The following is a 26,606-nucleotide window of genomic DNA, read 5'->3' on the forward strand; positions in this document are numbered from 1 at the left end:
ACCCCTAGATTCGAAAATTATTTTTTATTAAATTTCCTTATTATCCAAGCCTAACCGACCATTTATCTCTCTTATGACAACCCCAAATTTCCAGTATTTCACAACATTACTATATATTTTACAAACTCTACGAAATGGTCCTATTAGGGTTTTCATGAAAAGTCCCTACACAAGAGTTGTTTATTTCACAACCATGATTCATTTTCTTTCATAAAATTTCAAAAATCAACATGAAAACTCTCATGGTAAAACCTAAAATTTCAACTATTTAACAAAAAGTCCCCTTGTTAGAAAGCTCATGCTACAATGGTTCTAAAAATGTAAAAGTTTTCGAGAAAAGCCATTAAAGTCACTTACTTGCAAGAGTAGAGAGTGATTGAAATTTTTGAGGCTCAAAAACCCCTACAATGGCTGAATTTTTTGTGGAGAAGGAGATAGGGAGATGATATCTTTTCTCTTTATCTTATTTTTATTTTAGTCAATTTAATCACCAAACCCACCAAATTTTGACTTTTTTGACCATCTTTGTCTCCTATGGTCGGCCATGTCTCTTTAAAGGGTCTAATTTCCCTTTAAAGACCCCCAATTTAGGTTCTCTAACTATTTGACACCCTTAGCTATCAAAATAGGACTTTTGCACTTTATGCGATTTAGTCCTTTTTCTCAATTAAGCTCACAAACGTTAAAATTAAGTCACCAAAATTTTCATGCACCTTTATAAACATGCCATCACCCATTAAATAATATTAAAAATAATTTTTTCAAACACGAATTAGTGGTTCTGAAACCACTGTTCTGACTAAGCCCAAAATCGGGTTGTTACAAATAATTTCACTAAAATGGCAAAAACGAATATTACAAAAGATGGAGATAAAACTAAACCCTAAAATCTAAAATAAAAACCCTCAAAATATAAACACAAAATTTTATGAAAGCTTGTGAAAGCTAATACCTAAATCTACTTATAGGCTAAATTCGTAAGTAAAAATAATATTAAAATAACCTACACTAACCATAGTTTAAGTGAGAAACTAAAAACAAAGTTTGACTGGAAGAAGAAAAGCCGAAAAATACGAGGCATAACTCCACATTTTTGTGAAAGAAAATTTCTAGTTGTTGGCTTCGTAAAAACTTTTGTGTTTAAGGCTTAAATTTATTTTTCTAAAGTCTACTAGTGAAATAGAAGAAGAACAAGAAGGAAAGGATGAATACTAAAGGGAAATACAAACCAATATGAAAAAAAAGGTCAAAAGAGTAAAGTTTAGTCTTCAAAACTTTCTACCTATTCAAGGATTAGAGCTTACATTACAAATTATCATCCAAATGATAGAGATAATATGATAATGATATATTTGTAAAAGTTACCTTATCAACCTCGCAATCGCAACTTTTCCCCAAAAAATTGCAAGAACGGATCAAAAGTTTCCAACTTCTTAGTACAAAAACTACATAATAGTCTTACATCTAACAATATAATACATTATTTTATCAAGGATTAGTATTGTAGATTAATTTATATGACTTTTATAAATATTTAATTTTTTTTAAATTTGACCCTACAATTTAAATTTCTTGACTCCACCCTGATTCAAATTGATTTAAAAATTAAAATTTTTAAATTTGAAGCTATTCAACTTAAATCCAAATAATTTTCCAACAAAAAAATCATCCGACGCACAAATATTTAATTCAACTTGATACTTAATGTTGTTTTAAAAATAAAATATAGTTTAAAATATTAGATGGAAAATTTATTTATTTTTGAACAGCCTAAATAAGATACTACTGTTAAGTTATTTCACCCTTTCATAGAGCTAAATAAATAACATGGAATATACATTTTGGTTGACAAGTCAAATCCTTGTTTGTTCATAATACATGCATCTTTTGCATTATTTTGTGGGTTGCAAGTGGACCTGAGATCATCGCATGTAGGGTTACTCATTCTACCACTGAAAAGCCATCATGGGCTGAAAAACCATAAAAAGTAGAAGAAGGGTAATTTTGAAACTATAAAGTTGAGATACGAAGATATAAAATGATGGACTCAAGTAGTAGGCTGATCCAACTTCATTGGTTTTCTTTTCTTGAGTGATTGGTTCAGTTGGATATTTCATGTAAAAATGTTGAAAAGAATATAATCCAAAGCCACAAGCTATAAAATCCCCCACCACATCTTATCTCATCCATTACAACCTTCTTTATGGCACCTTCACTTTTCACTCTCTCATCACCTTCTTCTTCTTTCCCCTCTTCTTCAACTACTCTCAAACCCTTTTCTTCTTTCTCCACTAAACCCACACTTTCCATCCACTTTGTAAAGAAACCCATCCCTGTTTCAGCAACCGCTGACCCTCCACCGCAGCTCCAAACCTTCTGGCAATGGCTCCAGGACCAGGGTGTTGTCTCTGCCAAGTCTCCCGTAAGGCCTGGAATGGTCCCTGAAGGACTTGGACTCATTGCAAAAAAGAATATTTCCAGGAACGAGGTTGTCTTGGAGATTCCTAACCGGTTTTGGATAAACCAGGATGCAGTTGTAGCTTCTGAGATTGGAACCGTGTGTAGTGGATTGAAGCCTTGGGTGTCTGTAGCTTTGTTTTTGATCAGGGAGAGGTTTAGGCAAGATTCTAAATGGGGGGTTTATCTTGATATACTTCCAGAGTTAACAGATTCCACTGTGTTTTGGTGGGTGTGGCTTGGTTTCTTATTTCCTTTTTACCCCCATTTATCTTTAAAAACAAATCTGTTTTTTGGGTTATAAATAATAATTTCCATTTCGTTAATGGGGCTTAGATCATTGTGGTTGATAAAGTGTTGTTTCTTTATGGTTCCAGTGCAGGTCAGAAGAAGAGCTAGCTGAGCTTCAAGGTAAATGCTTAGGATTTTACTTGTAAGAAGTTATAGTCTCCTTATCAAAGTTTGTACAACACTGCAGCAAAGCAGCTGGATTAGAAATATTGTTTTCCATGTTATTTAGGTTGAAGATTATCTTGTTTCAATTTTCATAGTTGGTACTGCATTCCAATGACCAGGTACTCAATTGTTGAGCACAACACTGGGGGTGAAAGAATATGTGCAGAATGAGTTCTTGAAAGTAGAGGAAGAAATCATACTCCCCAACAAGCAGCTCTTTCCAGCCCCTATAACATTGGATGATTTCTTCTGGGCATTTGGGATTCTCAGGTCAAGAGCATTTTCTCGCCTTCGCGGTCAAAATCTTGTTTTAATACCTCTTGCAGACTTGGTAAGCAGCATCCCTTCACTATGTTTCCAAACATCATCTTGCTTGCCCTGGAATCAGTTTCCAGAAATTACATGCAAGTTGGTCTGATATAAAAGGGTGATCATCCCCGCAACTTGTTCCCAATTTACAGAATATGAAAGAAAAGCTGTAACAGTCATGGTTATGTGGAAAGCTATAACTGCCTTTAGTTTCATTCTTTAACTTTTCTTCATTAATCAGATCAACCACAGCCCTAACATAACTACAGAAGATTATGCATGGGAGATTAAAGGAGCTGGACTTTTCTCTAGGGATCTCCTCTTTTCCTTGCGGTCTCCAGTTTCTGTCAAGGCTGAGGAGCAGGTGAGTTTTTTTTCTTTTAGAAGCTATCTGAGAAGGGTTATATTATATTTTATATATATCATCCACCTATCCCGTTGTCTTAGCATTCCTGCCATTTTAGCTAATCAATTAACGCACCCAAGATTTATAAACGTGAAAGGACTCAAATTGTCTGATACAATTCTAAGCTGAAAAATTCTGAGATTACATGTATGCAGATCATATAGTTTACTTATATGACAGACTGGATTAACTTGATCCTTTTATAACATGCATGTTGCAAAACAATTATGTTATCATCAAGGGCAAAGCTAGAAAATTTTTATAATTTTTATAGAATTAAGTTATATAACCTTATGAGAATTAAAATGCAATTTCACAATTTTAATAGCTTATATATTTATAAGTTTTGAAGGACAAAATCAAAATTTTGTCATTTTTGGGACCAAAGTATACTGTTATCTTTTACTAAATTAAAATCTTGTAAAATTTAAAGTGCCAAATTGAAATTTTACGCCTGGCCCCTACCAGCCCCTGGATATGATATGAAACATGTTCCATTGTATAGACTGATTGAGAAGACGATTCAACAGGTTTTGATTCAATATGATCTAGACAAGAGTAATGCTGAGTTAGCACTTGATTATGGATTCATAGAATCAAAGTCCGAGCGCAATGCTTACACGTTAACATTGGAGATATCGGAGTCAGATCCCTTTTTTGGAGACAAGCTCGACATTGCTGAGACAAATGGTTTGAGTGAGACTGCCTATTTTGACATAGTTTTGGGTCGTCCTCTTCCACCAGCACTCATTCCATATCTACGACTGGTGGCACTTGGGGGAACAGATGCTTTCCTCTTGGAATCTATTTTTAGAAACACAATTTGGGGCCACCTTGATTTACCTGTAAGTCGTGCCAATGAAGAGCTCATATGCCGGGTTGTCCGTGATGCCTGCAAATCTGCTCTCTCTGGCTATCATACCACCATTGAAGAGGTAAAGCTATATCTTTTCTTGTATAAAAATCAAAGCTAATTATTTAGTAGTAATTAATTTATCAACGCCTGCAAAAGGATTATTTGCTAATTATATGTGCTAAAGAGAATCATTCTACTAGGGGTATAGGATTGCATCCTTAATCCTATGTCACAGTGACTCTTCTCTAACAACCACCTTCGGCTTCTTTCAATAAATTTGAGCAAACAATTTCCTTCTAACCAAAAATTTTCCAAATGAGTGTTTCATTACTGAACAATTCATGTTAATTGCAGGATGAAAAGCTGATGGAAGACGAAAATCTTGATTCGAGGCTGAAAATTGCTGTAGGAATCAGGGCAGGAGAAAAGAAGGTGCTCCAGCAAATTGATGAGATATTTAAAGGACGGGAATCAGAATTGGATGAGTTGGAATATTACCAGGAAAGAAGGCTCAAAGATCTTGGTCTAGTTGGAGAGCAAGGTGAAATCATCTTCTGGGAGACCAACTAGGTCATGTCAAAGACTTGCAATATATATCAAGGTCCATGTGTTAAAGATCGAAGGAAATTCCCATCACGACTGTCCAAATTTAGTTTGCACAACATTTTAACAATGCCCTTCAATCATGTTGTAGTTTTGCTGTAGGGAATTTTGCTTGGTAGATGATTTCTGTTGCCTAGTAGCTACTCTTTTTATCCATCCTCAACCCGAGCTATATTTCTTAACAATTTAACATTGAACTGCAGCTAGATAAAATCATTAATGATTTCCTGGTTATGCATTCCTTTTGTGTGATGATTTGTGCTAGATTCAGAAGATGAGAAATCAATTCTTCACATCAAGGCACTAACTGTACAAATATTTGGTTAATTCAACAGTGGAATTATGTGACAGTGCTGAATACAAAATCAACAGGTAAGCGGGGGACAACAAACAAATAAATCTATAAGCAAAAAGGGGATAAAATATGTTTCCTTTTTTTTCTTTCTGTGCCTAGATGGAACCTGGAGGACTTCCTGCTGTTGTTTCTTACAAAACTCTTTTGAAGTACATTTATACATGGATGTTTAGAGAATTTCTCCAGGACCTGACTGGTTATCGTCCATAAAGTTTAGGAACAGTTGCGTGGAAACCATTTCGAGCTGAGTTTCAGAGCTGCTTACCTGCAGTCATTGTAGCTTACTTGATTTACGAGGGTCTAGTAAGTCTTCACAACCTGTTCCCTCACAAAGGCACTCTTGAGGATTTGCATAGAAATAATCTTCCTCCTTTGGTTTGTCTGGAATAATCCGACGATGGAAGGGCTGTCCCATCCGTTTTTCATGCGCTTGCCTTACAGCTAGTGCAAAATCATTCCATGGAAGTGTCCCATTCTGATGCAAATCCAGCAATTCAACAAGTTTCTTTCGATCTGGCAGGATACTTTTTTTAAACCCAAGATACCTAAAGAAAAGCTTTGTCAAGACTATGAAAACAATCCCCACTCGCTTGTTACATACTTCAGCAATATACGTACCTGCGATGACCTTCTACAACTTTTGCCATGTTCCCATCATATGTGGGAATGAAGGTATTGCTGGCAATCGTTACCATAAAGTCTAAAGCTGCCATCTGAGATGAATGGTTCTGAAATTGCTGCAACTCCGCTGGATCTAATAGTGTTTCTTTTTTAACCTGAAATTGTAATAATGTCTTGAGATCTAGAAGAATCATGTGCAAAATATATATATATATACACACAACAGATGCCTGATTTAAAAGCCAAACTTAGAGCTAAACCCTGCTGATCAACGCTTTAAAGAGATTCAGGGACTCAATTAAGCACAACAAAAATGATTCATGAAATATAAACTGTTCGACGTGGATGAGTGCCTTGTTACCACTGGAATCATAGAAGGCCTCAATGATAATTTGAATTAGGTTTCTATAACCAATACATTGCAAAATTTACTGGAAAAAAGCTTAAAGTTTCGACAAGCATCCAACTAATTTTGCAAAATATATAATAAAAAAAATTGATTTGATGAGCATTAAAGGAAATTTGTTAATACCAAAAGCTACATATTTGAGGGTCATAAACTCACAATCCGTGGAAATGCAGCTCCTAGTGGTGCCAGTCTCCGTTCACTGCCATAAATCTCACCGGAAGCAATATAAATCTGAGTTTCCTTAGTAAAACCCAATGCTTGCAAAACTAATGTTGCTTCCTCCGGTGTCAGAGGGCACAACCCTTGCTGTCTCCTCTCTTCAGACACTATCTCTTTCTCTCTCCACCAAGGGAATGCATACCTGAAAGGAAGGGATAACAATCTAGTTACATTTTTGTTTTGCATACTGAGATACTTGTTATTGATAATGTTGAGATGACAAGATACTTTATAGAGAAAAGTTTAGATTAATTTCTTATCATCACTAATTCTAGCATTTGATGCAAATCAGATCATATTTCGCAGAAACTAACTCAATTTAGTTATTCATAACCACCAAGAGTTGGAGGCATCTTAGCTTTATCGTCCATCCAAATTTAGCATTACACTTTAGAAAAATGCTCATATTTAAGTAGAAGCACATTACTTCACAATCTTGTTTGCATATGTGCAAGCATGCTGGGGGTGACTAGTGTGTGTCTCCTAAACACAGGGGACATCAATCCTTGCTGAAGATAATTTGAGTGTTTTGACAGGAACCTATCAGCTTCAAACAAAACAAACCTCAATCTTTTTAGCTCCTCGGCTTCTTCCACAGTGCAACCATGTGTACAACCTGAGAAAGCCAACATGTCCATCTCATATCTCAGATGCAATGCCACAACGGGTCCCTTTTCTTGAAGAATGTGAACCAATTTGTGCCCCAATGTCTCAATCTGGGGAGTAAATTTCAGTCCTTGGAAATTAACACGGCATCTCAGTTTTTGAAGAGAGAGTGGGATCCCATTATTTGCAAGTCGTGTATCTGTCCTATTGAAGTGTACCACCTTATGCTTACTGAACAGTGGTAGAATCTGTAAAACAGAGTCGAAGGCATTAGATTCTACTTCATAACCAAAAGGAAAAAAAGCAAAGAAAAGACACAAACACATGACACATCAATATCCATCCATTGAGAGAACTACAAATTTTCTCTCGTTGAAACCATAAATGAGAGAGTAAGCAATGATTAGGAATGAGCAAAAAACCTGTTCTAAGTAGTATTTTTCATTTGACCAGCTAACGGGAGGCATCTGAAAAGCTTCAAACCCGTATTTACTACTAAACCTCTTTGGTAGCCTTCTGACAATTCGAACTTCATCCCTTAGGGAATCAATGAAATGTCTGACATCAAAAATATCCTCAAAATCGCTGCAAACACAGATCATGAATCAAATACTCTTAAAGCAGCTGTGAAAGAAGGGAACAATACTGTAACATTTTCAGAACGATAAACACACCTAGGGTCCGCCCAGAATGATTTCTTATCAAGCTCCGGTACAACCAAAGTGAGATTTAAAAGTCTGGCAACAGTTACCATGTCACAGATCTAAAAAAGGGCAAATTAGCTTAATAACATAAATATCAAATGTAAAGACAAGGTAAAGATGAACTAGAGAAGAGATGCAGACCGCAGCACGCATTTGATTCAAGCCCCCATTGCAAGAAACTTTAAGAAAACCATTACTTCTATAGTACCCTGCAAGTATACATGACCAAGTATCCTACTTTTCGTAAGACTGAACGCAAAGGCAAAAAGTGTTTCCTTCAATAAAATTAATGGACGCATTTTCAAGGTATTAGAAATCGGTCATAAAATTCTCAATAGCCGAAGAAGAAACTAAGACATGGAGGTTCTAACCTCAGACATAAGTAACTCAAGAACATGATCAATAACCCAGAAATGCAGTATCAGTGGTATGTTGACAGCCTAAAAGGACAACATAGACGGCATTCCAACAATCAAATTCAATAGAGTTTCCAGGTGAAACTAGCTAGAAATATAACCGAGTGTGCTATAGTGAATGTAAACTAAGACTGAAGCATAAAAGCCAAAAGAAATTGCATATTTCTACATACCAATTTTTATTTTCTCAAATTCAAGCATTTTATCCAAGCCACGTCGAAAAATGGAGCAAATTAAAGGCAAAAGAAGAACAAGAGAGATACGGAGGTAAACTCACTGGGAGGAACAAGAGGGGGAGGGGAATGGAGCGAGTGTTGAAGACGAAGAGGAGGGCGCGTGATCCAGGAAATCCGGCTGGTAAAACCGGTAAGCAAACGAGGATGCCATAGCTCAGCAGCGGCGACGATGTGTACCAAACAAGTCCAAAGCAAAATGCTGGAACAAACTCTAAAGAATCAAACCTGAAGGCGAGTCCTAGGAATCACTGTACTAGGGAACTTGTCGGACCTCACTTGTATACTATTCTCAGATCTAACCTCCATTTCTCTGCCTCTCTCCTCATTGCCGCTTCTTCATTTGAACAAATATTATCAATCCTTGGCACCTTACAATAAACAAATATATGCAATTTTCCTTTCTTTCTGAAACAACCCTAGAAAAGATCACAAAGCCTAAATGGCTAACTAGAGGAAAGTAATCAAATTAATTTGAAAAAGAAACTTAATCTCATCAACCAAACAGATAATAACTGATTTTTTTTTTTAATGGCCGTGGAGGAAAAAGAAAACGGTTTTCCTTGGATTTTAAACGGGATAGGAGGCCTGTTTGGTTACTGAGAAAGATAAAGCATTTGAAGGGAAAAAAAGAGAAGTTAAAATTTGGTAAGGTAAAAATGGACGGCTCCGAGCCTCCGACCGTTCCAACGATTTTTTATTTACGAATGAATGTTTGTATTCAATCCAATGTTTAATTTATTGGTTAAAGGTGTTTTTTTTAGTAAATCACTATCCCATATTCTTAACATCAAATCACAAAAATTAAGCAATAAATTTATAAATTAAAATCTAAATAATTTTCTTTGAATAAGTTTAAAAAAGAAAATTTAATTAAAATTAAACTATTGAAACATAAATTTAATAGGTTTATCCTAACAATATCCGTTTTATCTAATATCATCGTAATGGATGAAGGTTGGTTTTGAGCACAACCAAAGGAATAGTGAGTTTTATATTTGAGCGATGGCTCCTCATTGAATAGGGAGGCGGCCTACATTGTACTTGAATCCGCCATTTGGTTTGTTGAAGCAGCTCCAGTGCAGTGATTTCATGTGAATGCCTACTTCTTTCATAATTCATTCCCTTCAAACTATGCTTTTTATCTCGTATCTTTAAACCCCCCAAATCATATGTATATAAAAAGGGATGGAAAGATGTCTAAATCCAAATCAAAGTAAATGGAATGCCTGAAATAATAGCCATTATAATCTATTTGGTGTAACCAATAAGGGACTTACTTTAATTGAAAATTTATTTTAATATTTTAAATAAAAGATCTAAATACATGTTTAGTGAATTTTATAAATAAGTAATTAATCTTTTACATAAAATACTTTTCAATGCTATTGATTAATTTGGTGTTGTAACTCAATTTGATATTGAAATTTTCTTTCACTAACATGACAATTTTTTGACATGTTATAGAAAAATAATAAACAATTGAAGTATAATTATTATTTTTAATATGATGTATTTATTTAAATTAATTCCGTAGTTAACAAAATAAATTTGATAATTAAAATTGAAAATTGTGGGAAAGGAACCCTGATTGAGTAGTAAAATATATGAGCAACTGGGTTTTAATGCAAATTTATTATAACAATCCCTTAACATATGATTTTATGTTTGATTTATTCCCTAAATGTAGCATCATCTATTCATTATATAAAATACATTTTAGATTTGAGAAATCACTTTTACCAACAATCAACATATAATAAACTTTTATTTTTAAGTTTTGTATAAATTAATGTCTTAAAATAATTACATTAAAAATTATCTCCCCTCTCCCCGTCCCTCTTCCCCCTCGTCCCTATATAGAAAATAAGTCAACAGCACCAATCTACCACCTTCCATGGAAGTAGAGATAGTAACACAAAAATAAAAGAACCTCAAAACCCATCAAAGCAAAAAAATGGTGATGATTCCATGGTCACTAACTTCAAAAACCACCCCTCACTAGAGTCAAAAAAATTTTTGAGGGGCCGAAATAAAATTATATTTTTTTATAGCAAAAGTGAAATTTATTATTTTAATAGCCTATATCTTTATAATTTTTAAAAGATTAAATCAATTTTTTCTTATTAAGTGTAATTTTATTATATACTAATTTACAATTTTTAAAATTATAGAAGGATTAAAGGTGAAATTTTCTATTTTAAGGAGAGCCAGGGCCCTACCAACCCCCTCTTGGCTCTGTCCCTGCCACCACTCATGATAAAAGATGAAAATAAAATCATAAATAACCATTATTTTTTAAAGTTTTTTGATACTAAGAACGAGGGAAAAGGACGATGGTGGAGGGAAAGGGAGAGAGTATTTTTTTTATTTTATTTAATATTAATATTAATATTAATGTTGATACATGGTTTCAAGGATGATGAAGAAAAAAGAGAAAGGGTGGTGCTGAGGAAAGTCAGTTCACCCATGCCGAAGTTGAGAGTCGAGAAAGTCAAAGAATGGAGAGAAGAAGGGAAAACTAGGGCTATTAATATTTGTAAAGAATGAAAGAAAGAGTCCCTTTTATGTTGAGTTTTGAGGTACTTATAAGTAGGTCATAGTTACTGGGTGAAGAGAATGTGCTCGTTAATAGCGGGTGGATTAATGGAGGGTCCAATTGGGTGGCTAAGGATAAATAGCCCCTCCCGTGGATAGTATGAAGCACACGGGAGGTTAGTCACTAACCAACCATCCAAAAAGTATAAAGCAGAGACTATCTGTAATCTATTTAATTAGTTATCGTGTTTTCACATGTTCCAATCAATTAATATAAAATTTTTATTTTATTAAATTTTAATGATGTGATGATGTGGTGCTATTTGATTAGGTTGGGGGAGTATTTCTTTTTACAAAAGCAATACATTTTGAAACAATCAAATAATATTATAGAGAAAATTGAGTTAATCATAAAAGATATCCTCATTTCCTTGTCAACAACACCTATCCCAAACAAAAATCATTACCCCATATTGCACCAATTCACCATTCATCATTAATCCAAACATCTTTCAATCCTCTAATATTCATGCCATTTCCGAAACACCACCTCATGTCTTCTTTGTCTTAAAAGACTCCAAAATAAAGGAGGGAATGGACCCCTCTTATGCAAATGTTTAACTTTAAAATTCCTATCTTGTTTTATTTTATAGGTAAACTATCAAAATAATCACTTTTGTTTCTTTTAGATTATATTTTAGTCACTTACGATAACGTGTTTAACATTTTAGCCACTAAGCTGTTAATTACCATTAACGGTGTAATGATAAGCTAATGTGACACGTTGAATCATCATTTTAAACAAAAACTTTATGTTAAATTATACAATCGATTCCCATATTTTTTTTTGTTTTGAGCAATTTAATTTTTTCTTTTATGTTATTTTAATTTTTTTTTCATTCTCTTCTGCTTTTCCCTCCCTTCTCCATCTCTTTTAAAGTAAAAGAAAAAAATTAAATTTCTCAAAACAAGAAAAATATAGGGACCAATTATATAATTTAACCTAAAATTTTCATTTAAAATGATAATTTAACCTGCAATGTCAGCTTACCGTTACACCATTAACGGTTATTAACAGTTCAGTGACTAAAAAATATTACAACACGATAACGTAAGTGACTAAAACATAACATTTCAAACATAAGTGACTAAAATATAATTTGAGACAAACATAAGTGACTATTTTGACAGTTTGACCTTATTTTATTTATATATATATATTATATGATTACATAATATGTAAAAGATAACAATAATAAATTATTAGAAGAAAATTTAAGGATGACAAAAAGGTTAATTTTAAATGTTAAAAATACAATTTCTTTTAGTAATTAATCATAATATAATGAATATCAAGGTTTAAATTTTGGTTCATGGGTGAACCTTACTCATTTCTTGAAGAGGATACGGAATTATTTTTAAAAAAATCAAACCATAATCAAATATTATCTTCTTTTTTTAAAAAAAATTAATAATTTTACTCCTTCAGAGAAATCTTTTTAGTAGAAGTTAAAATCTAGATAAACAACTCAAATTTAAATTTTAAATAGGTATAATATTGTAAATTTAAAATAAGAAATAAATAAATTATTTAATTTATAGCTTTTTGATAAAAAAAATTAAGAATTATCTAATATAGGTGATATGGTTTTTTTTTTCCCTTAAAAAAAAAAACCTAAGAAACTCGGTGACTAATTGTGAGTACCGTAGTTGGAGTTGAGGCGTTGGCTATGATGATGATAGGATGGATGGTATTGTTAGTGGGGGTGTTGTTGGTCCCTTCATCCCAATCATTACGGTTCGACATACAATCGGGAAAGACTAAGTGCATCTCGGAAGACATGAAAAGCAATTCAATGACGGTGGGGAAGTATCAAGTTATCAATCCCAACCAGGACCGTCATCACCTATTGCCTGATTCTCACCAGTTGAACGTCAAGGTAACGTCGTCGCATGGCCATATTTTTCAGTGGGTGGAGAAAGTAGAGAAAGGACAGTTTGTATTTACGGCGATGGAGCAGGGAAATTACATGGCTTGCTTTTCGGCACCGGAGCATTGGCCTCTGATTACCTGGACCATTGATTTTGACTGGAAGACAGGTGTTCAGTTTAAGGACTGGTTTAATGTTGCCAAGAAAGGCCATGTCGATGTAAGTCTCTTCATTTATTGATGATATTAGGAAACAACAAAACTGGCACAAACATAAGCATGCGTGCTATATATATTTGTTCATACTTTTTATAATGCACCCAAGGCTTTGTGGCTGTGCAGTTGTACCACACTATTAATTCCATTCATGAAGAAATGTTTTATTTCCTGGCAAGGTAGGGTAACATATTTCTCACTTTTTTTCCCCCTTTAATGAATCTTAATTTCTTTGCCCACCCTATTTGGCTTCCCTTCAGAGAAAAAGAAATGCAGCAGCTAAATCAAGAGACTATCTCCAAAATGATGTGGTTGTCCTTCGTCTCACTTTGTTTTGGCTTCTCAGTTGCAGGATTACAATTTGGTACCTAAAATCCTTCTTCCAAGAAAATAAGCTTATTTGATTTGACTGTGTTACCCAACATCCCTATTTTTTCCTTTTAATTATTATTAGCTACTTCGTTTGACAATGTAATTTCTAGGTCTCATGTTAATAATCTAAAATGCTCTCCCTCGATGATAACTTTGGGACAGGGTACTGAAACACGCAATCTAATACAAGTAATATATGTATCATGCTCATATTTGACACCTAAAAGCTATAAAAGGAGTGGCAATGATTCAAAAGTTGTCCCTTGCAAAACAAGAAATCAAATTCACCATATACAAAGAATAAAACAATATCAGTAAAAAGACTAAAAGGGATACAATTGAAGGATGCAAGATACAACCCTGTTAAGATGATGAAACATTTTATGTACTGTCAATGCCGGAGACCTCCTTGGTTCACTTGCTTCACAGACCTACTTTCATGATTGAATTGGAAAGGACAGAGGTAATCCAGTCATGGAAAAATCTACTTTATAATACCATTATCTACACAAATAGGCGACCTGGAAAGGGGAATTTATCATTAACTGAATATATTCCAATGACTGTCGCTGGGTGCATTTCCCTTTATCTTTTCAAGCCTCTTGAGAATTTCCAAGAAAGAAGGTCTTTGGTTCATGTCAGAAGCCCAGCACTTACCTGTTAAGCTATAACAAATGTTCAACAATCAACAACCACCCCATTCTCCAAGCCCATCACTCCAATTATTTGTTTTTATATAAAATCAAATCCAGTTAAGAAACTTTACTAACATTAACTAATAAACATCTTTGAAAAGAAACATTATAGTAAAATAGATGGCTTACTCTCTCAGTTCAGGGAGAAATGACTTTGAACGAAAATTAGGCCGGTGACCCTCTGCCACTAACTTTGCTGCTTCATAAGGCTCATGATTTGAGAATGGTGGTTCTCCTTCAATCATCTGCTCCAAGTCAGAATTATCATGTATCGGAAGTATACTCGAATATTGCATTGCATGATCAACACCATTTTGAGAGAGGAAGAAGATTACCTCATAAAGTATCATCGCAAAAGAGAAAACATCAACCTTTTTGTCATATTTCCGGTGCTTGAAAACTTCAGGAGCCATATAACGATCTATTCCAGTTCCAAGTCATGAAAGTAAGTATCTGAGAATCATATTATATCCGAAGGAAATCTTTAAGAGACTCACAACTCCCTGTTTCGCCTGTCATTTTGTAGACATCATGAGAATTTTGGACCTTGATGAGCTTGCTTAGTCCAAAGTCTCCAACTTTCAAATGGTCTGCGCTGGTGTTTACCAGAAGCACATTCCTGATAAAAAGAAGTAAATTTTAACACGATAAAAAGAACGTGTTTTAAACATTAATCCTGGAAGCGAAAAGGAAACAAAGCAACTAGAAAATTAGGGAAAATAGTTTGTGCTTTCAGAAAAAGGGCCAAACTTCTTTAAGCATTCAAAATTCGAAAAGAAATTTCCTCAACATAAGCTCGCAGTCAATCAAATCTTAGATATTTGAACCAATAGGTAGTCATAGTAGAACAAAAACAGGAGAGTTCCAGAGCAGAACTGAAAGAGAAACCGACTCACCTTGGTTTTAGATCTCGATGAATTATGACATTTGGCTCATTGTGAAGATAAGCCATACCCCTTAGGAAAAAAATTATAAATCCAGATTAGTAAAATAGGCATACAAATGTGAGAAAATTAATCCAGTCAGTCACATAGCAAACACATATTCTGTATATCGAAAGGAAGGGAAGTCGTTCAAAACCAAAGAAAATAAATGATTTTATCTTAATTAAGAAATGAAACAAGATTTATGCTACGCTACTACATATTATCTCATTTTTACCCTCAAGTTTTACTTAGATGTCAAGAACATCACACATAGAGCTGCACGGACTATATAGCTTCACAAGCTTTCCTACATACCTAGCAATGTCCAATGCGAAGTTGATGGCTGCTGATGAATTGAGTCCATTCTTTTCCTTGAGATACTGATGAAGATCACCCTGTAATAGCATGAAATATGATAAGTAATTAAAGTAAAACTTAGATTTCTATTTAGAATTTCTACAGAGAGAACTAAACTATTTAGAACGAGAACATAAATGCAATCGCGTACCCCTCTTAAATATTCAGTAATTAACATAAGAGGCTTCTTGTCAGTGACAGCTCCGAGGAATTGAACTACATTTGGATGGCGGAGCTTTACGAGCAAATTCACTTCATGCCGGAAATCCTGACTGCACTAGCACAGCAGAAACACACAACGAGTTGCAGAATCAATAAAAGAATAAAGGATAGAGAGGGAATTGATCACAGCAATAACAAGCATCAGATAAACCAGTAGAAATGTGGAAACATCTTTCAAAATCGAAGCTAATTACCACGAGAAGAGGCATGAATCATTAAAGAAAATGTTTCATGACATTTTGGGTGAATTCATGTCAGTTCTGTTTTTTCTCTTAGGTCAACATCCATTGTCAGTCAATAAGCACATAATTTTCTGCATGTGACAACATCAAAGAAAGAAAACATTCATGGGAAAGATCCTTGGAACTATAGAGACACATTCAAAACATTGTGGGCTTACATCACCAATCTGTCATCTGAAAGTGATGGAAGAATGCGTTTGACAGCTACAGGTGTTCCTCGCCAACTGGCCCTTAAAATCTCACCAAATGACCCCTGAAAGTGTGAGATATAATTAGTGAAAGCACACATTGTATTAGGAAAATAGACGAGGTACTTGCATGCTGAATTGCTGATAACCAGAACTTGAGCAACTTATATATGAATTCAAGTTCAAAACTGATAGATTGAAAGTTAGCAATGTTTAAAAATTGAGATCACACCTTCCCTATGATATTTGAATTTGAGAAGTCCAGCTCAGAAGGGTCAACTTCCCAGTCACACTTGTTAGGTAGAGGAGGTGGAACTGGCTTTGGCTCAAAATGGCTTCCATTTTGTCCCTGCAACAAAGAGAACTTTAACTTTTAACCCAAAAGCAGTTAAAATACAAGCTAACATGTCTAAAAGGTTTTCCATCAATTAAACTTGTTTGTCTAGCTCCCGCGTCAATCAGATCACATGAGATGATGAGCAAGCCGTAAGAGGCTATAATTAGTGAGCATTTGACATCTTAAGGGAATTGTTCATGAATTACGGCACGAGAGAGAGGGAGGGATGCATAGTTACATCGTCAATGCGTATGGAAAGGGAAAGACACAACATTCGGATCAAGCAGCTATCTCTAATATGATAAAGCTTTGACAACAGTAGAAAAATGAAAGATATCCAGGATCAATGGAAAATTATAGGCCATCCACAGTTTTGACTTTTGAGTCAGCATATCCAAGCATGAAAAAGGAAAACACATTACTTGTTTATGTTAGTAATCCGTAGAGGTCTCGCCTAGGGATGGTAAAAAAACCAGAAACCAACAAGTTCCGAGCCGATCTGACTCGATAGGGTCGGGTTTTTTTTCCTCTTGAAATCAGGTTTTGTGGCAAGGCAGGTAAAGTTAGCTTTAGAGGATCGTCAGGCTGTAATCGGGTTTAGCGTGAAATAGTCTGCCTCAAGATATTTACGAAATTACATTATATATATTTAATATTAATTAAATTAATTTTTTTTTAAATTTTATCACTTCTAACACCATTTTATCACCTTTACTTCCATTTCACACTAGTTTATTTTTCCCTCTAATTTTAGTTTATTTTTTCAAATGTCCCTTCTATTTTCGTTTTTTTTCTATGATGTAATATATATCTTTTTACTTAGATATCCTAAACATAGTTTTTTTAAAAAATATTTTTTAATTTAATTAATAAAAAATTTAGATTAAAAAATTTAAACTCAAATCTAATTGAATCGAGTCGGAGTTGGATATACAATTAATTTTCGGGTTCGAATTTGGGGCGGATTGAATTTTTATAAGGGGATTGAGTAGAAACCGGACATGACCATAGAGTATTGGGTCAGAGTCGGGTTGGGGGAAAAAATCCAACTCGCCCCGCCCGTTGCATCACTAGTCTGGCCAAATATGATCACAGAAAGCTTGCATTCAAGTTCCATTTCCCACAACTATTTATCCATCGTACTGTTATAGCTGACTATTATTACAAAGAAGAAAAGCAATTATAAGAACAGGCATTTTAAGAATTCCTCTCATTTTAGATCAACAATTGAAAGCATAGTTAAAAAAACCTCGAACAAAGAAAAAAGTGGCAAGTAAAAGGCTGAACTTACATAAGATAATCCACCATATGATTTTAATAGTTCGATCATTTTATGTTTCTTAGCTCCTTCTGCATCGGCTAATGGCTTCAATCACCAAAAAGAAAAACAAATTTAAAGTTAAATCCAAAGAAAGAAAAAGAAAAGAGTGAAAGCGAAGACGAAAGAAGAGGCAGGCACCGTATTCCTCCACCGATCTTGGGAGTTGACGTCGGCGCCAAACTCGAGGAGGCAAGTGGCGACGTCGATCCAACCATGGAGTGAAGCGACGTGGAGAGGCGTACGGTTGTCGTAGTCCCTAGCATTGACCAAAGACCGATCCTCCTGGAGAAGCTTGCGTACAGCGGAGGCGTCATTCTGATGAGCATGCCATAAGATCTGCGAAGTCCGGCTCAGTCTGGCCTTCTCCTTTTGCCTGTCCGAAGAGGTCGATCCCCGCGCCGACGGTTCTCCGCCGGCTTTGCTTGAGCTCATCGCTTTTGTTTCTTCTTTTTCTGTATGAAGGGAGGAGTGTTCGTCGGATTCCAAATGAAATGCAAAATTAAAATATTTGCTTCATCCGTTATTCCGTTTTACTTTTTCAACCGAAAAGATTCTTTCTCTCTCCATATTCTCTCCTTCAATTTATTCCGAAGAAATTGTATTTCCAGTCTTTTTTATTTTAGAAAATAAAGTAAGAAGTAACGTTTTCCCGCATTTTCGGTAAGCATAAATTATAAAAACAATTATTTTTATTTGCTTTCAAATTATTTATATTTAAAATGTTATGTTTTAGTTATTTACGTTATTATTTTATTATAGAGTGATCACTTTACCGTTATACTCTGTAATTCCCTAACGACGATCCTACATGGCATTCCAAATAGATTTTAAATGCCAACTTAAATGTCCTACGTAATAGTTCAAATTAAATTGATTTAATTAAAAACTTATTTTCATCATATTCAAGTTGACATTTAAAACCCATTTAGACTGTCACACAGGACTGCCGTTAAGGAGGTAATGAAGTTTAACGGTAGAGTGACCACTTTGTGACAAAACGATAACGTAAGTGATTTAAACATAACATTTCAAACATAAGTGATTAAAATGTAATCTAAGATAAACAAAAGTGATTATTTTTATAGTTTACCATTTCAATAATTATTGATTAATAAATAATGAAATGCAACTTTATCTTTAGCCCTCATTATTGATTGGTTGCAGCGACAAATACTTAAGAAAAAAGATATTTATAACATCAACAAAAAGTAGGAGTGTTGTCTAACTATATACATAAGGTGTAGTGAATTGGTATGTTGCTCATACATATGTATAAACTTTATTCTGGTATTCATAAGCTGACTCAATACAGCACAACTAAACTGATTCCCTGAAGATGAGCATAAATCAGCAGCTGAGTCGAACCACTGGAACCCTGCGTCTTCCTGCTGATAATAATATCTCATTCATTTCGCCGATCTGAAACAACAGCTGCTTCATCTTCTGCAACATCAAATTAATATCATAAGCATCATATATTTGTAGTTTAAGCCAGAAACTTTAGAGTTTTGAAGAAGAAATTAAGTAGATGTAATCAAGACCTGGTCTTTCTCTTGAATCAAACGTATCAATGGGTCCTTCTTCGCCTTCTTCACTCTGCCACCCCACAACCTAACTTTGGCATACAAAAATGACAGCAACATAGCTGCCACGACTATATTACCTGACCAAACCCCCCATCCGAATCCCACATAATATCCAACCCTAGCAGCAAGTTTTAAAGCCCCATTAGTCAGGATTTTACCGATGGCACTTGTATTCTTCAAAGACCATGAGTTTGCTCCATCTCCTTTGATCATCGACCAAGAGGTCACTGAAGAATTCACTTCTTCTTCTTCTTCTAAGCCATCACGGCAACTTGGGGGGAAGACAGACAAGTGATGTTGATGTTGGGGGCTGTTGTCTTTGGTGGTAGCAGTAGCTACCATGTGTTGTTCCGCTAATGGTGTGATGAGAGGAGTTGAATGTGCTGGGGCCTGGATTAGCTCCCACTCACTTAACCCATCCGATAACTCGCCTTCATCCATGTTATCTCTCGGGATTGGTATCAAAGGGAGCACAACTTTAGGTTCTCTTTGTATATTCACACATGGTCTGTAACGTTGAACTATGGTTAAATATCTGGCTTTGCCAAGGAGTAGATGTATGTTAAGAAGAAAGAAATATCTGGAGGTTTGACAATGTAAGAATGGATTGGATTATTGTATTTCATGTCCACTCCACTTCAATCAATGTATAAAGGAGGTTCGTTTTGGGTCTTTCATTTGCTTCAAGTTTCAGGATATTGTGGGCCAAATCTCCTTTCATCAATCACCCTTTATTAATCTGATCATTTTAACATGGTTATAACCAAATATACGTATTACCGGATTATTATACTAACTTTTTGGTATAAAAAACACATCTCCAATATATCTCACAAAATAAGCGTTTAATATTTTCTGTTAATTCTACGTAATTTTTATTAGTATAATAATAAATTTAACTTTAGATGTCACATATTTTATTAATTAAATTCTGATTTTAAAAAATTCAATAAATTTAACCTTATCATTTATACAATCTGTTGTCTTAATTAAAAGAAAAAAGAGAGAGTAAATCTTTGTTTATTAAAATTCAAAAAATATCATATTTACATTTCGTGGAGCTAATAGCTTGAGTTTAAGTACGCATTTAAAAAATGTGGAGATCTGACATCAACTTTGATGAATCTATTACTTTTACAATCAATGAAAATGAAAATGTGGTTGAGATATGATAGCCAAAATGAGATCAATTCCAACACCAACTTCATTGATCTTTTATGACCATATATTGTTTTGCTTTTTCTTGCTCAAATAATTGATTTTTGGTTTTGGGTAGTAAAGGAGAAGTAAAAAATGAAAGATTTGAATCGACAATCGAAACTTTGAAAAGAAATAAGCTATTTCAGAAATGAATTTAAGAAAATATTGGTTTTAAAATCAAGAAATTGAGATTTGAATTGAAAGGACTTTTGAGTTCTTGAAAATGGAGGAGTAAAAATAAATAAATAAATGAAATGAAAATTTGGAAAAAAAAATTAAAATCGAAATTAAACGTTAGTCTTTCGTATCAATTTTCTAAATTTTTATATTTATATATGTGTTTGAGCTTAATTTATATATATTTAAGAATAATTTTTTAAATTTTAAATAATTTTTAGAATTAGTACTAAATTGATATGTATAAATCTTGCGAGCTAAATTTGTTAAATCAAGACTAAATTGATAAAGTATGTAAACATTGAGGGTTAAATTTCTTATTATACCAATTAAAATTATGTAGAGTTGCTCTGATTTTGTTAAATATCATAACGGTATATGTAGCTAAGGATGATTAAGAGGGGGGAGGGGGAGTTTTGGCCTATTGTGCACAATTCACTGATATTTTCTCTTGTTCTTATGCATGCTGTTGCAGTGGCACTCTTTACACTGAAGAAGCTCTAAGCTCTATCCACCATTCGTTTTCCTGCAAATGCGGGTATTAATAGCCCTTCTATTACCTATTGAATTCCAGATTAAGGCATGATTGTTTTCAGACATTGGTTCTTTTGGCATGTTATCTGAGGAGATCTATACTTAAATGTGTGCTTGGGATATACATGTAATTTGTGTATACTAGGATGTAAATGAAGTAATGAACCATGATCAAACCTGAAACCCACTAAGCTTCGCTTCAAAAACAAGTGCCAGCCTCCTTATGTCATTAAACATTTCTTTGAATTTTAGTGAAAGGTCACACCAATTCCAGGAAAAAACAAAAGGTTTTGTGGAGGTTAAGAGTTGGAATCTAATGTTGACTAGATTGGTTAAGTGCAATCATCAATGACAAACAGATTCATAAGTACGATTCTGGATTCATATGATTCTTCTGCAAACAAAAGAATTAAAAACACCATATGTTAATGCTTTCCTGATCAGTCAACAAACATACTTTTCCACACCAATTCATTCTCAAGATCAATTAATATTTCTTATCATGCTACTACTATAGGAGTGATCTTCATCAGTACCCCAATTTATCAATAGCCAAGAGCATAATGTTTTTTTTTATAGGTGTGGATGGTAAGAGAGATGGAATATTTTCTTTCCACCAATTTCTTGGAGTTGAAAATTGAAAGGAAAGAAAATAAAATATTTCAAAAATGCATAATTTTGAACTAGCATATACACCTCTCTTATTTTCTCTCCTTTCATCTATCCAATTTGAAAGAAATAATTTTTATGCATTAGGATGAAAATTGGTCATCCCTTCTATTTTCTTTACTCTCACTTGTTTTCTCAATCAAACATACTCAAAATTATTTTCTTTTCACTTTTTCACCCCCTCTTCTCATCTCTCCAATTTTCCACCCAACCAAACACACCCTCAATGAATACAAAAGGAAGTACGAGGATAGAATCAAATTGTTTCATGTCTGTTCTTAGAATACAAGAAATTTTATGCACCTGAGCCATGAATGTCTTTGGAAGGGTTGAGAGGATCATCTTTAGCACTCATGAGCAGAAAACCCTGCTTGTTGGAGTTCTACCTAACCAACCACAACTCCTCTCCTTTAGTACTCCAAGAATGGAACTGGCAACCATATCCGAATCTACACGTAGCAATGTACATGATATCATTTAACACCCAAAAATTCAGAACAACATTGATTGATGGTCACCGAAAGTGTACGATTTGCAACTGAAATAGAAAACTGTATTCATCATGGAATGAACAAGCACCACAAACGAATACATTATCACCAACAAAGGCCCCTCCCAGATCCTAGAAGACCCGTCTCCATAACTCAACGTCTGTACCCTATGTTTAAACAACCCCTCCACAAATGTCAATCCAATTGTAGATACAAGAAATATCAACAGACCAACCTGAGTCTGCCCCTTGATTAGGACACCAGCTCGAACCAATGCTTGTACTCCCCAAACTTCCTCCAACACACACATTACAATCCCCATATCGCAGACAACAACAACATTGGCGAAAACAATTGCAAAAACTAGCCCAATCATTATCATCGCAACGACAACTATATCAGGTGAAAAACCAAGAACAGAGAGTACACTACATGCCACAAGAAGAAAAATGATGAAAGTTGTCACACAACCAACAATTACCATACACATCCACAAATAGGAAGAAACAAGCTGCCTCCAAAGCTTTCGAATTATCACAAAGAATTTGGAAACATCAGCTGATTCCTTCAAATAAGTAGAATCTACACAATAAACCACAGCAGCCTTTGATAACAAACTAAACGTAATGAGCAAAGGGAAGCACGTTACTGAGGAAACAGCCGTCTCAACTAAATGTTGGCACGACTGTTTGATGAAAGGTCTGAATGGAACTCCACTAGTTTTAGCAACTAACAAAAGCCTAACAGTTAGAGTGTACACAATGGATTCACCAACTAACAAATTAGAAGACATAAGGACTGCAGATACAGGGCAAATTAACAAAGCTAAAATGATCATAAAACCAGAACAATTGTACCGTAAAATCCTAACAGTTTCTCTTAAGATCTCTAAAACACTCGTCGAATGGAATCGGTGGTTAGGATGAGTAGCATCGTGGGATGATTGTAGCTCAAAACTTTGACCATGATGGGTTTCCTTCAATCGTTCCTTTTCTAGATGATCTGACCTCATTCGTGGAGAAGTAACGGTAGAAATTTCCATTATATCCAATACCCAGAAAATATCAAACCAAGAACCTACGTAAACATTGGAAATGATACACAAGCGCAGATCAAATCTGAAAGAGCTAGATCCAACTCTTTAACTGCTGAGCAGTCCCCAAAACACAAAATGAAATTGAAGGTAAAAGCTTGAATATTAGATTGTGAAATAGGAGGGAGATCCTCGAGTGTTAAATAAAAGAAGAGAAGGATTACACAAAATGAGCTACCATTTTTTGCATGCAATGGCGCCGAAGATCCTTAGTCTGTAACAGCTTGTAATGAGCCTTTCTGATTTTTCAAGATTTGGAAATATTTGTCGACAGGATTTGGATTTCGATGGTTACAGCCAGGAAGGGACCTCAGTTTGGCAAGCGACAAAAGGCACAAGATAGGCATTAATTAATTTTAAATTGACTGTAAATTCATCCAAATTTCTAAAAGCACCGTCAAAGAAACAATATTGTATCAGGCAGTGATGCCAACCGAACGGATTCTTTTTTAATCAAAGCCCACAGGAAGCACTAAAACTTTTTTAAAAAATATAAATAAATAAATAAGTCCCTTTTTAGCGTTTAAACTTTTAAAATGTATTAAAAAAATTTAAAAATAATTTTTTATTTTTTTATTTAATTAAATACTTAAATTTTCAAAATATATTAAAAAGATTTTTAAATTTTTTCAAAAAATTAATTAAACTTAAAAAATAAAAAAAATAAATTTAGACAATTTATTAAATTTTAATAAAAATATAAAAATTAAAAAATTATTAAAAATTAATTTTTTATAAAAATAGTAAAAAAGTAAAAATTATAAAATTTTATAAAAATCATAAAAATTTTTAATGAACCTCTAATTTTTTTAATTAAAGTCATTACATAACACAGCATGACAGCGTGGCATGTGGCAATAATTATTATAAATTTTTTTTTACGAAATTTATATTTCTTTACATTTTGTATAATTTTGTTACGACTTTATAAAATTTTATAATTTTTACTATTTTTATTTTTTTCTAATTTTTAATATTTTATTTTTTATTAAAATTTAATAAATTTATAGATTTTTTTAATTTTTTTAATTTTTTTTCTAATTTTTAATAAAGGCAAGGACTTAATTGCTTTTTTTAAAAAGTTTGATGGTCTTTTTGATACATTTTGATAATTCAAATATCTAAATAAGTGCAATAAAATTTGGGGCTTAATTTTTATTTTATTTTTTAAAAAATGTTGGAGGGTCTTTTTGATGCATTTTAAAAGTTTAAGTACTGAAATGAGTGAAAAAAAAAAGCAGGGGATTAATTATTTTTTTTGAAAAAAGTTTGAGGGCATTTTATACCTTTAAGCCAATTTATAACTAATTATTTATTTTTATTTATAAGATTTTTAATTATTTTAGATATTTTATAATACTTTTTATTTAACTTGGTAAAATTAAGATTAATATAAAAAATTATTAAATATTTCAAAGAAGTTAGGGATTTTTTTTATTTTTTATTTTAGGATCGATTGGGTAATTAAATTTTAAATTTCAATAGATTTCGGGGCAAACAAAAAACCATCTATCAATTAAGTTATTTCATTAGATTGAACTTTAAATGAAGAGTTGAATTTAATGTAGAATATATTTTAAATATATGATAATAAAATTATTAATAGCTTTAACTTGACTACTTAAAAACACAAAAAAGTTAAAATTTAATCCAAGTTTAGTAGGTCTTTTTCATACAATACTTAGAATTATTCATAATCCCTTAGTAATATTTAAATAGGAGGATAATATAACATCCCTCACCTATTTACGATGCCGGATTAGAGTTACTGAATGCTACGGCAATTAACAACTAAAAAACATGCATTTCAAATTTGAAATTTAAATAAAACAATCATTAATAGACGAGTATTCATTAAACATGGTATTCATATAAAAAAAAAGGGGGCTTAAATCAAGCTTTAAGATACGAAAGGTAGACTTGAGCATGAAAAAGAACCAAATTATAAAATTTTCAAAACTTGAACAAAGTATCGATATATTTGAAATGGTATTGATATTTTTATAAATTTATCGATAATTAACAAAATGTATCAATACCAAATTGGCATTCTGCCAAATTCTAAAACTGTTCAAATGGTTTGGTAACGATACTCTAATCCAAACTATCGATACCTTACTATAAAATAGTAAAAAAATCTTAGGTTTAAAGTTCAAATCATGCTCAAAACATATATCACTATTAAGGAGTCATACATACACATCAAAACATATCAAAATATGCTTTTTTTCCTAGTTCAACTAATATGTCATATGGCACAGTCACAAACCACAATCAAATTCAATATCCAAATTCATTTTCTAACAAATTCAAGCTTGCCTAACTATGCTATACAAAATGTTAAAAATCACCAACTCATTCACACCCAACAAGCCATATATCAAAGCATATACTTATAGGCGTGTATTCAACAACAACTATACGAGTTCATAGCCTCCAAAACAATTCCAACCAAAGTATTACCTATTCAAACATTACCAATCACATTTAATTCATCTATATGCATTTCATTTGATCATATATATATTCCATCACATATCAATCAAATATCACATTCAAATCTCTAAACCAAACTGTGATCAATCACATTATTTGCCACAAATACTCAACTTGTATATAAGCACAAAATACGTCATTTATAGACAGATACAAGATACTCCTATTACATGCGACATACCCTAAATTAAATGTTTTTAAAGTCCACTGAAAGATAGTTGGATAGTGTGATCTTCAACTTGATTCGATTGCTTGATTCCGCAAAACGATATTTACAAAGAAACATGAAACAACACGGGTAAGCTTTAAGGAGCTTAGTGAGTTCACATATTGAAACGAAATAACTTATCGTATTTTCATAGTTTA

The 26,606-nt window shown here is 33.4% G+C and overlaps 5 protein-coding genes and 1 pseudogene across 6 annotated transcripts; 2 read left to right on the plus strand and 4 right to left on the minus strand.

Moving 5' to 3' along the window:
• The first annotated feature begins 2,045 nt into the window (after nt 1-2,045).
• Nucleotides 2,046-5,321, plus strand: LOC107887371 (fructose-bisphosphate aldolase-lysine N-methyltransferase, chloroplastic). Its single transcript, XM_016811579.2, has 6 exons — nt 2,046-2,685; nt 2,840-2,868; nt 3,033-3,244; nt 3,464-3,586; nt 4,159-4,563; nt 4,839-5,321. Exons 1-6 carry the CDS (start codon nt 2,204-2,206, stop codon nt 5,052-5,054), a joined length of 1,467 nt encoding a protein of 488 aa, XP_016667068.1. The 5' UTR covers nt 2,046-2,203; the 3' UTR covers nt 5,055-5,321.
• Nucleotides 5,322-5,362: 41 nt separating this feature from the next.
• LOC107887370 (rhamnogalacturonan I rhamnosyltransferase 1-like) lies at nt 5,363-9,325 on the minus strand (annotated as a pseudogene).
• A 3,504-nt stretch (nt 9,326-12,829) lies between these two features.
• On the plus strand, nt 12,830-13,691 carry LOC107887919 (transmembrane emp24 domain-containing protein p24delta9). The gene has a single exon (XM_016812136.2). It carries the CDS (start codon nt 12,919-12,921, stop codon nt 13,357-13,359), a length of 441 nt encoding a protein of 146 aa, XP_016667625.2. The 5' UTR covers nt 12,830-12,918; the 3' UTR covers nt 13,360-13,691.
• Nucleotides 13,692-13,951: 260 nt separating this feature from the next.
• Nucleotides 13,952-18,652, minus strand: LOC107887369 (integrin-linked protein kinase 1). 2 transcript variants are annotated; one of them, XM_016811577.2, is made up of 11 exons: nt 18,133-18,652; nt 17,965-18,039; nt 16,569-16,685; nt 16,307-16,401; nt 15,836-15,956; nt 15,643-15,722; nt 15,298-15,357; nt 14,899-15,020; nt 14,737-14,822; nt 14,531-14,646; nt 13,952-14,371 (listed from the first exon to the last, which is right to left on the minus strand). In XM_016811577.2, the coding sequence occupies exons 1-11, from the start codon at nt 18,424-18,426 to the stop codon at nt 14,248-14,250; spliced, it is 1,290 nt and encodes a 429-aa protein (XP_016667066.1). In that variant the 5' UTR covers nt 18,427-18,652; the 3' UTR covers nt 13,952-14,247. The 2 variants fall into 2 exon arrangements, with proteins under 2 accessions (XP_016667066.1, XP_016667067.1); XM_016811578.2 differs by having other exon boundaries at nt 14,147-14,363; nt 18,133-18,578.
• A 516-nt stretch (nt 18,653-19,168) lies between these two features.
• LOC121220122 (uncharacterized) lies at nt 19,169-20,297 on the minus strand. Its single transcript, XM_041099319.1, has 2 exons — nt 19,536-20,297; nt 19,169-19,437 (listed from the first exon to the last, which is right to left on the minus strand). The coding sequence occupies exons 1-2, from the start codon at nt 20,019-20,021 to the stop codon at nt 19,342-19,344; spliced, it is 582 nt and encodes a 193-aa protein (XP_040955253.1). The 5' UTR covers nt 20,022-20,297; the 3' UTR covers nt 19,169-19,341.
• Nucleotides 20,298-21,965: 1,668 nt separating this feature from the next.
• Nucleotides 21,966-24,168, minus strand: LOC107887368 (uncharacterized). The gene has a single exon (XM_016811576.2). The coding sequence runs from the start codon at nt 23,691-23,693 to the stop codon at nt 22,653-22,655; it is 1,041 nt and encodes a 346-aa protein (XP_016667065.1). The 5' UTR covers nt 23,694-24,168; the 3' UTR covers nt 21,966-22,652.
• Between the last annotated feature and the right edge of the window lie 2,438 nt (nt 24,169-26,606).

Source organism: Gossypium hirsutum, chromosome A03, assembly GCF_007990345.1.
Source record: "Gossypium hirsutum isolate 1008001.06 chromosome A03, Gossypium_hirsutum_v2.1, whole genome shotgun sequence".
NCBI classification, from domain to species: Eukaryota; Viridiplantae; Streptophyta; class Magnoliopsida; order Malvales; family Malvaceae; genus Gossypium; species Gossypium hirsutum.